Source organism: Haliotis rufescens, unplaced genomic scaffold, assembly GCF_023055435.1.
Source record: "Haliotis rufescens isolate VD_foot unplaced genomic scaffold, xgHalRufe1.0.p SCAF_37, whole genome shotgun sequence".
NCBI lineage: Eukaryota > Metazoa > Mollusca > Gastropoda > Lepetellida > Haliotidae > Haliotis > Haliotis rufescens.
The window spans coordinates 3,786,089-3,801,664 of NW_025964079.1; the positions used below are offsets into that span (position 1 = coordinate 3,786,089).

Here is a 15,576-nt window from a genome sequence, read left to right on the forward strand (position 1 = left end):
AAAGCAGTCTTGATAGGTGTGCCACAGAGCTCGGTCTTGGGGCCATTATTGTTTATATCAATGACATTGTTGAAGGAATAAATGGTAATATAAGATTTTTTCCTGATGACGCATCTTTGTATGTGATCATGAAGATCCGGATACAGCTGCTAGTAATCTCCATAATGACTTGGACAGAATTTCAAAATGGGCTGTTAGATGGCAAGTTAAATTTAGTCCCGATAAAACTGAATCTGTATTCAATTTACCCGTAAGGTAAACCCTAGTCACACACGTAACTTTTTAATGAATGGCACATAAAAGAAAGATGTACAAAGTCATAAGCACCAAGGATTACATTACAAAGTAATTTTACATGGAAAATGCACATTGATGATATTGCAAGTAAAATGTTATCCTCAATAGTTAATTGTTTAAGAAGTTATAAATATCGTCTATCCCCAACTACCTTAGAAACTTTAAATCGTGTGTCTATCTATCTACCTATCTATTTGTTTGTTTGATTACAGAGTTCTCACTTTGAGCAACTTAAACGTTCGATCATGCACGACAGAGAAACGATCTGCTTGTTAAATAACAAGGCGAATATAAGCAGCTGCAGCCACCTGGTCGTGGATATGCCTTCAGGGGTGAGCAGCATACCTGGCTCCAGGAGAGGGAACGGCTTCTGTGGGTCGTACGGCACAGGAGCGGGCCAAGCAGTTCGTCACAGCAGCCCTGGGGTGGAGCGCATCTCATTAACATGGGAGAACATCAGCGTCAGCGTCAAGACGGACAAGAGGAAGTTCTTTCGTCAAGTACAAGAAACTGGAAACCATAAACAGATTTTAAGGAATGGTAAATACGAATCAGCTGATGTGATATATTGGCATGTCTTTAGAAAGAGACCCGTGAAGATCCAAGTTAGAATTGGTCTTAAGCAACCCAAGCTTAACGTAAGAAGCGACTAACGGGATCGGGTGGTCATTGGTGTCATCGTATCCTTATTGCGTGGATGGGTGCTTATGATATCAATCACTGGATTGTCTGGTCTAGACTCGATTATTTACAGGCCGCCGTCATATAGCTGGAATATTGCTAAGTGCGGCGTTCAGTAACAAACAAACAACACAATCTTTTGAAAGACTTGAATGTCCTTTAAACTATTTATATAGGAGATACGACGGTGAGATTCAAATTATCAGCCAAAATCATTCTTCCAAGTTTTCCAGTTGTAAAAGGTAATGACGATTGTCTTGAGTGTACAAAGTACAGCTAACCAGCTTCAGTGGCAGAGAGATGAGTGATTGTCACTTAATTGTGACATCATGGTAACCGATGACCTCTAAAGTGGTTCGCTACAGATGAACTTTCTAATCTGCCAGTGGCTTTTAAATGCGTCTAAACAAGTGAGAGGAGAATAAGAACATTACACGCATATGTGATTTCTGATTCTTGAAAACGAATATAATCAGTGAGTTCGAAATGCAAATAAATAAAGCCGCGCTGTTATATTGTTGTGGATATTTATACATCCTGTCGTTTCTGAGCGCCATGCCATCTAAACCCAAAAGGATGTACTATCGCGGGTATATTTATGTTTTTTGGCGGTTTTCTTTGGCTAGCGACCTCCTATGGACTTGTCCTCAGATCTTCACGCGGAGAGGTATTGAATCAGAGTAAAAGATCTTATTTTAAAGAGATTTACGGATATTATTACTTGTGGAAATAAGCCCTTTTGCTTGTTTCAGTGACCGGAGTCGCGAGACCAGGAACACTGCTGGCGATCATCGGCTCAAGGTGAGAGTGATTGAGTTTGGTCCATTGTCGCTTTGAACAGTTTTCACTTATTTTACGGTGTGTCAACTTAACTGATGAGTAACATAACGTACAACTTTATGGATAACAAGTTCTAGTTTATTGTATATAGTTACATTTGGATGTATATTCTTACATAGTTATCAGGCTTGATGACGGTGGAGCAACTACGCTTGTCGTAAGAGGCGACTAATGGGATCGGTCGGTCAGGCTCGCTGACTTAGTTGATGCATGTCATCGTATCAATGACGTGGATTGATGTTCATGTTGTCAGCCCCTGGATTGTCTACAGAACAATTATTTACAGAACGCTGTCATATAGCTGGAATATTGCTGAGTGCGGCGTTAAACAACAAACAAACAAACTGATAATGGTGTAAGAATCTACATAGAAACGGTATGCAATAAACCAAAGATGCTATCCATAAAGTTAGACGCTTTCTTCCTTACCCATTAACTTCTAGAATGCCAATGAAACAGTTAATTGAGGAAGAAAGCCCGAAGTGATGCAGGTAAGGACACAGCGAATTGCGGCTCTATTGATGAATGGGACGCCAGTACCACCGCTCAAGTGGTACTTGATAAGGAAACAAATCCACAATAGTTGCTATGTAGGTGAGTGCCTCGGTAGTCTAGTGGTAGAGCGTCCGCCCGGAGAGCGGAAGGTCCGGGGTTCGATACCAAGCCGCGTCCTACCAAAAGTAACTTCTTGTTACCCTGTCTGGCGCTCGTCATTAAGTGAGTAAAACAAGGACTGGTCGGCTCGGGGTCGGTATACTGTGTCTGAGTGGGGTATTCATGATACACTGCCGCCTGGTATCTCAGTGAGCTAGCACTATAAATCGGCATCCGTCCGGACAAGTACATCAGCCACACACACACACACACTCGTGCATGCACGTGGCTATATAAGTGCAATAATCTTGGCACGCGACGTTAAACCCCATTCACATCGCATGTAATGTAGGTGCTGACAAGTTTACCTTAGAACCATTATCTATGGAATCCTAGGAGGGCCATTGTCGCCTTGTCGCTCTTCCAAAAACAAGCAAAAAGTGTCAACATTTTTCAAGGTCAACATATGTCGCGTTATCGCATTGTCGCGCTTTGGTTAATTTTGACACTGTTTGTTTGTTTGTGGAAGAGCGACAATGCGACAACCCGACAATGTCCCTTCCAGTATTCCATTATTATCAGTGTCGGAATAGGGTATGAACCAGTCAGGTTGATATGATTGGACGTATCTTTGTTCATTCCACAGCGGTGCTGGCAAGTCGACCCTGATGAATGTCCTGACGTGTCGTAACACCGCGCAGTACGTCACAGAGGGCGCCGTGAAGGTCAATGGCGTGGACGTTGGGCGGGGCATCAACGACATCTCCGCCTACGTCCAGCAGGATGAACTTTTCATTGGCACTCTAACAGTCAGAGAACATCTCATATTTAGGGTAGGCTTGCTCACAATATCAATCACCGAAGAAGATGTCAGTTGCTCACAATATCAATCACTGGTTTGTCTGGTCAAGACACAGTCAGAGAACATCTCATGTTCAGGGTTGGCTTAAAGTAGAAGTCAATTGCTCACAATATCAATCGCTGGTTTGTCTGGTCAAGACACAGTAAGAGAACATCTCATATTGAGGGTAGGCTTGAAGCAGAAGTCAGTTGCTCACAATATCAATCACTGGTTTGTCTGGTCAAGACCGATCAGAGAACATCTCATATTCAGGGTAGACTTTAAGTAGAAGTCAGTTGCTCACAATATCAATCACTGGTTTGTCTTGTCAAGACACAGTCAGAGAACATCTCATATTCAGGGTAGGCTTGAAGTAGAAGTCAGTTGCTCACAATATCAATCACTGGTTTGTCTGGTCAAGATACGGTCAGAGAGCATCTCATATTCAGGGTAGGCTAGAAGTAGAAGTCAGTTGCTCACAATATCAATCACTGGTTTGTCTGGTCAAGATACAGTCAGAGAGCATCTCATATTCAGGCTAGGCTTGAAGTAGGAGTCAGTAGGCCACGTCACATTAATGATTTGTTTCTCGAATCAACTCAAGTTTCAGTAATATATATACACATTGACTTTAAGTGGATATAATGACTCGCGCGGCTGGACAAACCGCACACATGTTACGGATAAAGGTTCGGCCAATTTCATTCACGTTTAAGATTTAAGATAACTTTTGGACGGTCTGTAATCCGGTTAATTTGAAGAAGGTCCAATTTCTCAGTATAAGTCATATAAATAGAGGACATTTCGCTTTTCTTGTGAAGTAACCTGTTGACCTCATAACTGAGTTGGCATTAATGGTTGCATGATTGAGATCGTAAACTCTCTCAAGTCACGTGAACATGGAGTTTGTCAAGAAAAGACGAATGTTCTATTTATCATATATTCTTACTGAAAGTTGCATAAACCATTTTGCAACTCCAGCCAAATGTCCATTTTGAATTCAGACACATACAGTATGTTATCCGTAAATACATAATAAAAAACAGACCCGTGAAGATCCGGGGCGGAATAGGTCTTCAGCAACCCATGCTTGCCGTAAAAGGCGACTATGCTTGTCGTAAGAGGCGACTAACGGGATCGGGTGATCAGACTCACTGACTTGGTTGAAGCATGTCATCGTATCCCAATTGCGTCGATCGATGTTCATGATATTAATCACAGGATTGTCTGGTCCAGACTCGATTGTTTACAGACCGCCGTCATATAGCTGGAATATTGCTGAGTGCGGCGTTAAACAACAAACAAACAAACCATTGTACAAAACATTGTGTGGGAGTAACGATCACCTCAGCGCTAAGATCGCTCTACACAAGGACACTCTGGCCTCTTTTTCAAGGTGAGGTGAAATGGGGGTTAACGTCTGGTTCCAGACTATTGCACTTATATAATGCGACAACAAACCAACCAACCAACATGATCAGTTGTATATAGTGCATGTAGGCGTCACGAGACCATGCCTAACTGTATGATTCCACGTAGGCCATGCTGCGGATGGACCAAACGCTGTCAAAGTCTGCTCGTCTTCTGAGGGTCGAGGAAGTCATCTTAGAGGTATGTTGACTAAGGGTGTGAGGTATTATAGGTATATCGCTTAATTGAGGTTCATTCTTTCCACGATACGTATCACAATATCATTTATCATGTTCGATATATTGGGTGATTTCAAATTTTGATTTTTATCATGTGTTTAATGTTATTTACTTCCTAAATGCCTTCGCGAACATCCTGGTCTCCAAGATGGCTGCGGATTTATTGAAAGAGTAAACATTATTGTATGTTGTACCAGCCTCTTGTTCTGTTCCATTTATGAACTTCAATTTATACCTTAATGTATCAGATTGCTGCGGAATTCAAAATTTATAATTATACAATATATCGTTATACGTATCGCAAAACGACCTCGTGCATTGCAAAATATTGTGATGCACTTTAAACCTCCAATACCCATCACTAATGTTGACCTTGATCCCTGTTTAACCCAATACAGAGTTCAACGTGCATACAACGTTCAACCGCCCAGGTTCTGCACTTGTCCCTTGTTCTAGTCGCCTATTAACGACAGCGCAGTTTACACGATGTAGAGTTTTGTCCCTTAGATGGGTCGGGATCCTATGACCATGGATTCGAATATCATTCTTGCGATGATAATGATCCTTTGGTTATCAGCAACCGACCAGGACCCTGTTCCACAAAGCGGCCTTAGCGCAACGGCTATCGTAAGCCTATTTTAAAGTATGGGAGTTACGGTCATCTTAGTGCTAAGATCGGGGCGGTTGGGTAGCCTGGTGGTTAAAGCGTTCGCTCGTCACGTCGAAGACCCGGGTTCGATTCCCGACATAGGTACAATGTGCGAAGCCCATTTCTGGTGTCCCCTGTCGTGATATCATTTGGAATATAGCCAAAAGCTTCGTAGAATCATCCCCACTGACTTTGTGGCTGCTTGTACTAGTCCGGACTGATGCCGATTTATAGTGCTAGCACACTGAGATAGCATGCCGCAGTTTAAAATGAATATCCCACTCGGACACAGTATACTGACTCCGAGCCGACCAGTCCTTGTTTTAGCCCCTTAATGCCGAGCGCCAGGCAGGGTAACAACAAGTACCATCTTTTTGACGTCTTTTGGTGTGACGCGGCCGGGATCAAACCCGGACCTTCCGCTCTCCGGGCTGACGCTCTACCACTAGGCCACGGAGGCGGTCAATGGCAGATAAAGTCAAGGTCGAGGCTCTGTCATCTAGCTTGTAACTGTTCTTTATATCCCTCTTCTTTATGTACACCACACACGTCGCATGTTTCTCTTACAGGTGGTGGTGGAATAGCTTAGTAGTTAAAGCGTTGGCTTTTTCACGCCGAAAACCCGGGTTCGATTCCCCACATGGGTACATTGGGTGAAGCCCAATTCTGGTGTCCCCCGCTTTGATATTGCAGGAATACTGCTAAAAGCGGCGTAAAACCATACTCACTCACTCTTACAGATGGGCCTGAGCAAGTGCGCGGAGACGCAGGTCGGGACGCCGGGCCGGACCAAGGGCATCTCTGGTGGTGAGATGAAGCGACTGTCCTTCGCTTCAGAGGTGGGAGTTGTCCTGTAATCAGTGATTAGATCTGTAGTCTGAATGTAGATTCTGATAGTTTATGACATGGTAGGCTCAGAGGTCTTATGATACATCAGGGTCTGAAGACTTATGACAGTAAGTTCAGAAGACATAACGTTTGTTTGTTTGTTTATTTGTTTGTTGTTTAACGCTGCCCTCACCAATATTCCAGCTATATGACGGCGATCTGTATATAAATAATCGAGTCTGGACCAGACAATCCAGAGATTGACATCATGATCCACGCAATTGGGATACGATGACATGCATCAACCAAGTGAGCCTGACCACCCGACCCCGTTAGTCGCTTCCTACGACAAGCATTGTCGCCTTTTACGGCAAGCATGGGTTGCTGAAGACCTATTCTACCCCGGATACACGGGTCTCAGAAGACATGACATCAGGTTCAGATATCTTATGACACAGTTAAGCTCACGCTTGTGACTACATTGTTTTACATGGACAACTGTGTTAAACAGTCCATCTTACCTAGAAGTCCTGAATTCCACAGATATGTACTTAACGCATATTGAGCCAACAGAATGCATTGTCAATGCAAGAAAATATCAAGCCTAGATTTTCCGCGGAAACAGATTCCACTTAAAATATAAGAATGAACCACCGGAAATCAGTGGTGACACCAGGGTTAGCATGTCCTGCCCTACCGGTAGCACCCACCATTCATGCAATTTGCATACAAAAGTAAGTATTTATTGCCTGATGCAGCACAGCAGTACTCCTGTCATGCGACGTCAGGCTGTAAGCAAACCAGACAATCACGTGATTGATAACCAGAAAATCACGTGACACGAGTGCACCATAACTGATTTAAACGGTAAGTTTATTTTGAATTACGAGATTTTGGTGCTTATAAGCAAAGAAAAACGTTAAGAAACACACTCGTTTTGCAACACAGTGTGGCGCAGCTCGAAGAAACTCTAACTGCAAGAGACTGACCAAGGCTTGTGTCCACAGGTTCTGACCAACCCTCCCCTGATGTTCTGTGATGAACCGACGTCCAGCCTGGACTCCTTCATGGCCCAGAGCATTGTCCAGACCCTCCAGAACATGGCGTCCAAGGGGAGGACCATCCTGTGTACCATCCATCAGCCGTCCTCAGAGGTCTTCGCCATGTTTGATCAGTGAGTTGCCGTGAGATATCCATCTTCCCGAGGCAAGCGTGTCCACTAGCCTATATCAAAGCCTAGCATCTTCCCGAGGCAAGTGTCCACTAGCCTATATCAAAGCCTTGGATCTTCCCGAGGCAAGCGTGTCCACTAGACAATATCAAAGCCTAGCATCTTCCCGAGGCAAGCGTGTCCACTAGCCTATATCAAAGCCTAGCATCTTCCCGAGGCAAGTGTCCACTAGCCTATATCAAAGCCTTGGATCTTCCCGAGGCAAGCGTGTCCACTAGCCTATATCAAAGCCTAGCATCTTCCCGAGGCAAGCGTGTCCACTAGCCTATATCAAAGCCTAGCATCTTCCCGAGGCAAGCGTGTCCACTAGCCAATATCAAAGCCTAGCATCTTCCCGAGGCAAGCGTGTCCGGTAGCCAATATCAAAGCCTAGCATCTTCCCGTGGCAAGCGTGTCCGCTAGCCAATATCAAAGCCTAGCATCTTCCCGTGGCAAGCGTGTCCACTAGCCTATATCAAAGCCTAGCATCTTCCCGAGGCAAGCGTGTCCACTAGACAATATCAAAGCCTAGCATCTTCCCGTGGCAAGCGTGTCCACTAGCCTATATCAAAGCCTAGCATCTTCCCGAGGCAAGCGTGTCCACTAACCTGCATCAAAGCCTAGTTTATACCTAACCAAGGCCACTTTTCTTGGGTCGACCCTAGCGCCACCTCGCGTAGATCACGAGTTGTGCCCCTTGTAATGAAAACGCAATATCCAATCACATCGCTGATTTATCTCGTAGAGCTTTACAAAGATGGCGACGACCATAGGCGACGACCTAGTCGATCAGATAACGAAAACATTCGCGATTTCATCCCTGACAAAATAACATAGCAATCGTTGGTGGGTTAAAAGATGAAAAAGACATATTCGTGTCAACAAAGACAGGCAGCGGTAAATCACTTTCATATGAAGCTGTACCAGTCGTGAACATTGGTTTTGTGAAACGTTCTCTGATTGGACTATTGATATGTGCGATAGTCCAATCATATTTAGCACAGAAAAAGGGGTTTAATGTGATAAGGGTGGAAACAAGACTTGGATAAAAAGGCTAGTGGACGCTCTTGCCTCGGGAAGATGTGAGATATCATGAACACATACAGTTGATTATAATGTATCATAAATATATCTCAGCATCAATATTGATGGGTCAAACATGAACATCAATCTCATTAAAATCAGATCTTAGTTCTCGCTACCGCTAAACAAAGATCTGAGGACATCCCAATACGGGTCACGTCAGACCGACCTTGCGCGAACTTTGACCGACCAATGGAATGACCAATCAGAATGCAGCTATCTCGTGCTTTACGGCACTCATTTCAAATTGGCGACAAGGCTTCGAAACATATTTTGACAAATTCTCGATTAAAAATTTGAAACCTGAACCAAATAACATTCTGGAATGGCCAATAGATGGTCTAGATTGTATGGATTCAGTCGTTAAACTCGAACCTATCGTTCGGAATACCCCGTGTTGAGGTTCTCGTGGTTACATGATCACATTCAGACTGTTACTTTCATGATCTGGTAAGCGACGCTCTGATTAGGCGGATGAAAGGTCGTTCTGACCCCTAATGGGATGTCCTTAGATCTTTGTTTAGCGGTAGCGAGAACTAAGGTCTGATTTTAATGAGATTGACATGAACATATGCCAACAAGCGTCAACAGTTCTGTGTATGTTGACAATGTGATTCCCTGCTAAAGAACACGTTGTTTATGCTTATGTCACGCTGTTTGTCGAGTGAGTGAATATGGTTTTAGGCCGCTTTGCTTTTCAATATTCCAGCAATATCCTATGAAACTGGAAAAATGGACGACTATTAATAACAATGAAAAGTGCAAGATTGAAGGTGATGGAAAAAGCTACTTAAAACGCACGCCTGAACGCAACCACACAATGCACGTGCGATACATGACAAGTAACAGTCAATGTGGGTGATAAATGGTTTATTCAAGATGCAACTGAACAGCCTAGTGGTTAAAGCGTTCGCTCGTCACGCCGAAGACCCGGGTTCGAATCCCGACATGTTTCAATGTGTGAAGCCCATTTCTGGTGTCCCCCGTCGTGATATTGCTGGAATATTGCTAAAAGCGGCGTAAAACCAAACTCACTCACTCTTGTCTCGGGAAGATGTACAGTATTATGCTTACTAGCTTTGTTCAATACAGCATTTTCTAGGGTAACCGTTCAGTTGTTTAGTGTAGTTTAGCTTTGATTGAAATGAAGTGTAGTGTTGCTCTAGTGTAGCTGAGCGTTGCATATAATTCTTAAAATACCACACGTCCCGCATCCGTTGGTTGTTTTAGTTAAACCGGTGTTTTGTTAGTTAGAATAGGTCCCCAGGAAACAAGGGGCGGCTAAATCATTCAAGTCGTCTGACTTGGTGACTTGATTGATTGCGCGTCATATCGTTCCCCATCTTACGTTGCCCACAATATCAAACACTGGTTTATCTGGTCCAGAGCCGATTATTTACACGCTGGGGTCATGTAACTGCAATATTGCTTACTTACTGAGATTCATCTTTAACATCCGACCCGTGAAGATCCGGGGTCTTCAGCAACCCATGCTTGCCGTAAAAGGCGACTATGCTTGTCGAAAGAAGCGACTAACGGGATCGGGTGGTCAGGCTCGCTGACTTGGTTGATACATGTCATCGTATCCCAATTGCGCGGATCGATGCTCATGTTGTCAATCACTGGATTGTCTTGTCCAGACTTGATTATTTACAGACCGCCGTCATATTGCTTGAATATTACTGAGTGGGGCGTTCAACAACACAAAAAAACCCAAAAACCCAAAACAATTCAGTCACCGGATACCGGATTATAATTGATCCCCATCATACCATGAACGTCGGTAGAGGCGGCTAAATGCATCTTCCCGAGGCAAGGGAGTTAACTAACTGTAAAAGTACAGTTTTCACCCTTGGCGAACAAGGCTGGAATTTCTGGGCTCCATCGTAGCGCAACCAGTGGATATTACGAATTCTACCATGCGCTCGGTTCAAAATTATAATAAAGAGGTATCTATTCTACAGTGGGACTACATCAAATTTCAAAACACAGTAGGTTTATCTCCTAATTATGTCCCTTCTATGTCCCTTCAGATTCCACCTCTCACATCACTTGCATTTGCTTCAAACAAAATGGGGGCCCAGTCAAGACGATCTGATCAATGATCAAGATCTATATTGTTAAAAAACAACGGGTCTTACCTAGTGAGTACCCCCAATAATATCGTAATATCAAGACCTTTACCCACCACTGGCGTGAACCCCATTGTTTACATGCCACAGTACATTTATGCAGTTCTTGAGAAGTGTTGTCCTCTAACCTTGCAAGGTAAATGTAGTTGACGTGAGCATTAACTACAAAAGCAGTAACTAGGTTATTGAAAGATGTGCATCAATGAACTATTTTTCCTTTGAAGGTTATTACTTTTGTCTGAAGGACGGGTGGCATTCATGGGTTCTTCTTCCGATGCATTAAGCTTCTTTGAAAGGTAAAACCATACTATTCCAAAATTGGAATAGTGCTGCTAATTCGCTATGGTGCTGCAGACTAACACCAACCCTATTCGGGCATTTTCGCCAGATATCCGCAATAAATACCATTGCAATTTACTAAGAAAAACAAAACAAAATTAGAATAAGATAACGTTCTATATCACTTGAATAATTGGCATTGACTCTCGATAGCGTTTCAAAATAGATATATGTGGTAGGAATTTATTATTGTTCTGAAATGTTGCTCCACTTCATGAACTATTCTTAACAGCCATTAAAATCCAAACCCTTTAAGGTGATATTCTATGTTAGAAATATTATAAACATATTTACTTTTCACTGTTCAGCCAGGGTTATTCCTGTCCCCGGAACTTCAACCCAGCAGATTTCTACGTCCACGCGCTGGCGGTGCGGGCTGAGGGTGAGGGGCAACGCCGGGACAAAGTGGAGGTAACTCTAGCTCACTCTGGACGCTTGAAAAGAGACAACGCACTGCATATATTCTATGTGTAGGAGAAACCATGTCTCCGAGGGATTACTAGAGATTGTAAAATCTCACATGAGGGACGTTCCCGAATGTGAGGGTTTACAATCTCTAGTAATCTCGAGGAGACATGGTTTGTCCAACTTATAAACCGACTCATCGCATAGACAACGTTTTTAATTAAATAACTGTAATAAAAACTCAAATGTATAACCTGTATCGGAGATGAAATATCGCCTGCAGTCGTGAACTCGGTTCAATGAAACCGGTGACCTCAGCACGTGGGTTTCGCAACGGTGCGAAATCTGCACGTGCGTCTCCCAGTGGCACGAAATCTGCACGTGCGTCTCGTAGGCTGTTCGTAGTTTTTTTGTTCTATCAAGGGTTTACAATGATTGTAAGCCCTCCTGCGAGGTGTTACCACAATTTCAAAAACTCCATATCGAGTTACACAAACAGCCAGTAGGTTTATATATATATATGAGATCGAATATAACAGGGTATGAAATTCCCCAAAATTTTAGCCAGACCACAGGACTGGCTAGCTGAAATACTTGCCAGCCCTGACCAAAACCTGCCTGCCCACTATAATCATATGTTTCTCAGGATAAGCTAACGTTTCTTTTGGTTACATTTTATCATTCATCTTTACATGTTAATTAATACTTATCATCGGGAAATATTTAAAATATTTTCACATATGAAATATAACCCGACCGTCGGGCAGGGGGATTTGAAAATCTGGCAGCCCGAGTTGAAATCAACCCGTCTCGGACGGTCGGGCAGGCAGGTATTTCGAACACTGAATATAACCTTGATTCTATCATGACTTGAAAGAATACTCGATTCTTGGTGGTTACTCACAATTTTGAAATGTCTGCAAATTGGCTCTTGTTATAGCAGCTGATTTTACGAACGCTTCATCCTATAACGTTCAGTTAATGAAACTACAGTTGTTCCGTCATGTGAGAAATCAAACTGACACAAACACCATCTCACACCCACTGCCCAAATGGACGTATACATGTTTGAGTTAAGTCAGTCAGTATTTTCCTTGATATGGGAGAAAGCCCGAAGTGATAAAGGAAACCAGAGTACAGACAAATCAAGAATCATAAACCGAGATTGTAACCCGCGATCGTAGTATCCTTGCACTCATAAGGGACGCAACTCTGCAAAGCAAACTGCGACGGCTTAACGACGAGGTCACACGTGCCACGATAGGTTCTTGGGTGTGCTGTGGAGTGCCATTTGAGACCGACGTGGACCACAGGGTATATTAGCGCCCGTTCAAAAAAAAATAATTGAAACTCTATTTTTAATCTCGCCGGCCCAGTTGTCAAAGGCGTCCCATAGCTATGCTGGGTTTGGGCATTAACAGTTCGAATCCTGATTGTGAATATTGGTTTCACAAAAGTGGTTAAGATGTACGACATGCGCGACGATGGGCTGTCCTCCCACATTAAGATGTTTAAGATGTTTTTAGTTGTTATTTATGTTTATTAGTGCAACAGTTCATGGTCATCGCTCACTCTTCGCGTATTTCCAGAAGCTGTGCAATGCATTCTATCAAAGCGACACATATCACCAGCTTACGGACACCATTACCGACATATGTAAAGATGCACTTCAGAACAAGGTGCTATCAATAATCGTGAGTAGATAACTTAGTATAAGCATTCATTTTATCCTATGTACATGTGTTGAATCTCGGGGAGACCTGTATAAAGCGGCTCTAGGTGAGGTCATGGCGAGAGGCAAGAGGGGAGATTGTACCAGGTCAACCAAGGCATGGTCTTCCTCGGGCCCTGTCACAAAGCCTACTTGTGTCCTGCTGGGTGGAGGTAACATCTGTGTGGGAAAGTAAGACCTGAGGGGAAGTGAGATCGGAGGGAAAGTGAGATTAGAGGGGAAGTGAGATCAGAGGGGAAGTGAGATCAGAGGGGAAATGGGACCTGAGGGGAAGTGAGATCGGAGGGGAAGTAAGACCTGAGGGGCAGTAAGATCAGAGGGGAAGTGAGATCAGAGGGGAAGTGAGATCAGAGGGAAGGTACATGTAAGATCTGAGGGGAAGTGAGATCAGAGGGGAAGTGAGACCTGAGGGGAAGTGAGATCTGAGGGGAAGTGAGATTAGAGGGGAAGTGAGATCAGAGGGGAAGTGAGACCTGAGCGGAAGTGAGATCAGAGGGAAGGTACATGTAAGATCTGAGGGGAAGTGAGATCAGAGGGGAAGTGAGATCGGAGGGGAAGTGAGATCAGAGGGGAAGTGAGACCTGAGGGGAAGTGAGATCGGAGGGGAAGTAAGACCTGAGGGGAAGTGAGATCAGAGGGGAAGTGAGATTAGAGGGGAAGTGAGATCAGAGGGGAAGTGAGATCAGAGGGGAAATGGGACCTGAGGGGAAGTGAGATCGGAGGGGAAGTAAGACCTGAGGGGCAGTGAGATCAGAGAGGAAGTGAGATCAGAGGGGAAGTGAGATCAGAGGGAAGGTACATGTAAGATCTGAGGGGAAGTGAGATCAGAGGGGAAGTGAGATCTGAGGGGAAGTGAGATCAGAGGGGAAGTGAGATCGGAGGAGAAGTGAGATCAGAGGGGAAGTGAGATCGGAGGGGAAGTAAGACCTGAGGGGAAGTGAGATCAGAGGGGAAGTGAGACCTGAGGGGAAGTGAGATCTGAGGGGAAGTGAGATCAGAGGGGAAGTGAGATCAGAGGGGAAGTGAGACCTGAGGGGAAGTGAGATCAGAGGGGAAGTAAGACCTGAGGGGAAGTGAGATCAGAGGGGGAGGGAGATCGGAGGGAAGGGAAGATAGGAGGGAAGGTAAGATCATAGGGAAGGTAAGAGCGGAGGGAAGGGAAGAACGGAGGCAATGTAAGATCTGGGGGAAGGTAAGATCATAGGGAAGGTAAGATCAAAGGGAAGATCATATAGGGAAGGGAAGATCGGAGGAAAGATTAGACCCCGATAAGGGTTGACCAGGCGTGATTTGAGATCAAAGCCTAGGTCCGGAGGAAGAATGCGATTGAAGGGAAGGGAAGGTCGGAGGAAAGATGTAATTAAGCCAATCGAAGATAACCCTCAGTGAAGTATTGCTGGAATATTTGTTAAAAGGCCGCCTAAATACCTTCTCACTCACTCACTCATTGCTTTGTTTGCAGGTTGAAGATGGAAACAAACGGGACAGGTTTGTACATCTGTATCTTATAATCGTTATCCGTCATCTGAGCTCCTGTGAACAATGATACCTTTAATGTGACGTATGTTAAGAGTAACAAACACTCTCCACAAGTCTGTATGACAAGAGAGGGTTGACTTCAACTTTCCACTAGTCAACTTTCCTTTTGTGTCGAGCAATATTCCAGCAGCTCCATCCTTTGGTGTCTACATTTCACAATGTACAATCGAGCATGCTCTTTCTATCAAGATTTCAAAGACCGTCACGCGACACTTGCTCAGAAGTTGTTTGATCAAGGTTACAACATTCAAGGCCCCAGTAACGCTTGTAAAATGTTTTATGGAAGACATGTGGAGGATATTTCCAAATTGTGTGACCATAATTATGTCCGATGCAATTCCCTATTTTGACTTGTACCATATATTCCCGTGTTTTTTCATATGAACAATTTACTTTCCTTTGCATGTGTTTGTGACGGGTGCCACGGGTGGGGCAGGATCCGCTCGCCTATTCGCGAACACCTAGTATCGTCACTTTTTGATAGTGAGTGAGTGAGTGAGGTTTTACGCCGCTTTTAGCAATATTCCAGCAATATCACGGCGGGGGACACCAGTAATGGGCTTCACACATTGTACCCATGTCGGGGATCGAACCCAGGTCTTCGGCGTGACGAGCGAACGCTTTAACCACTAGGCTACCCGACCGCCCTATTTGATAGTGATTCATAAACACATGCTCATGTGGAATCGTACAACCGACTCTGCTGTTAGCAGAGATTTCTTATGAATATCGAAAGGGTTTTGTCGCTTTAATAATT

At 44.0% G+C, this 15,576-nt stretch overlaps 1 protein-coding gene across 1 annotated transcript in view; it reads left to right on the top strand.

Moving 5' to 3' along the window:
* Nucleotides 1-515: 515 nt before the first annotated feature.
* The window catches only part of LOC124144391 (protein white-like), a 28,989-nt gene continuing 13,928 nt past the window's right edge, over nucleotides 516-15,576 (top strand). The window contains exons 1-10 of the mRNA XM_048381230.1: nucleotides 516-837; nucleotides 1,731-1,779; nucleotides 3,059-3,245; nucleotides 4,793-4,864; nucleotides 6,292-6,390; nucleotides 7,387-7,553; nucleotides 11,029-11,100; nucleotides 11,452-11,554; nucleotides 13,138-13,242; nucleotides 14,743-14,768. Of these exons, the coding sequence (XP_048237187.1) occupies nucleotides 543-837; nucleotides 1,731-1,779; nucleotides 3,059-3,245; nucleotides 4,793-4,864; nucleotides 6,292-6,390; nucleotides 7,387-7,553; nucleotides 11,029-11,100; nucleotides 11,452-11,554; nucleotides 13,138-13,242; nucleotides 14,743-14,768 (1,175 nt within the window). The 5' untranslated portion in view covers nucleotides 516-542. The remainder of the gene's footprint in view (nucleotides 838-1,730; nucleotides 1,780-3,058; nucleotides 3,246-4,792; nucleotides 4,865-6,291; nucleotides 6,391-7,386; nucleotides 7,554-11,028; nucleotides 11,101-11,451; nucleotides 11,555-13,137; nucleotides 13,243-14,742; nucleotides 14,769-15,576) is intronic.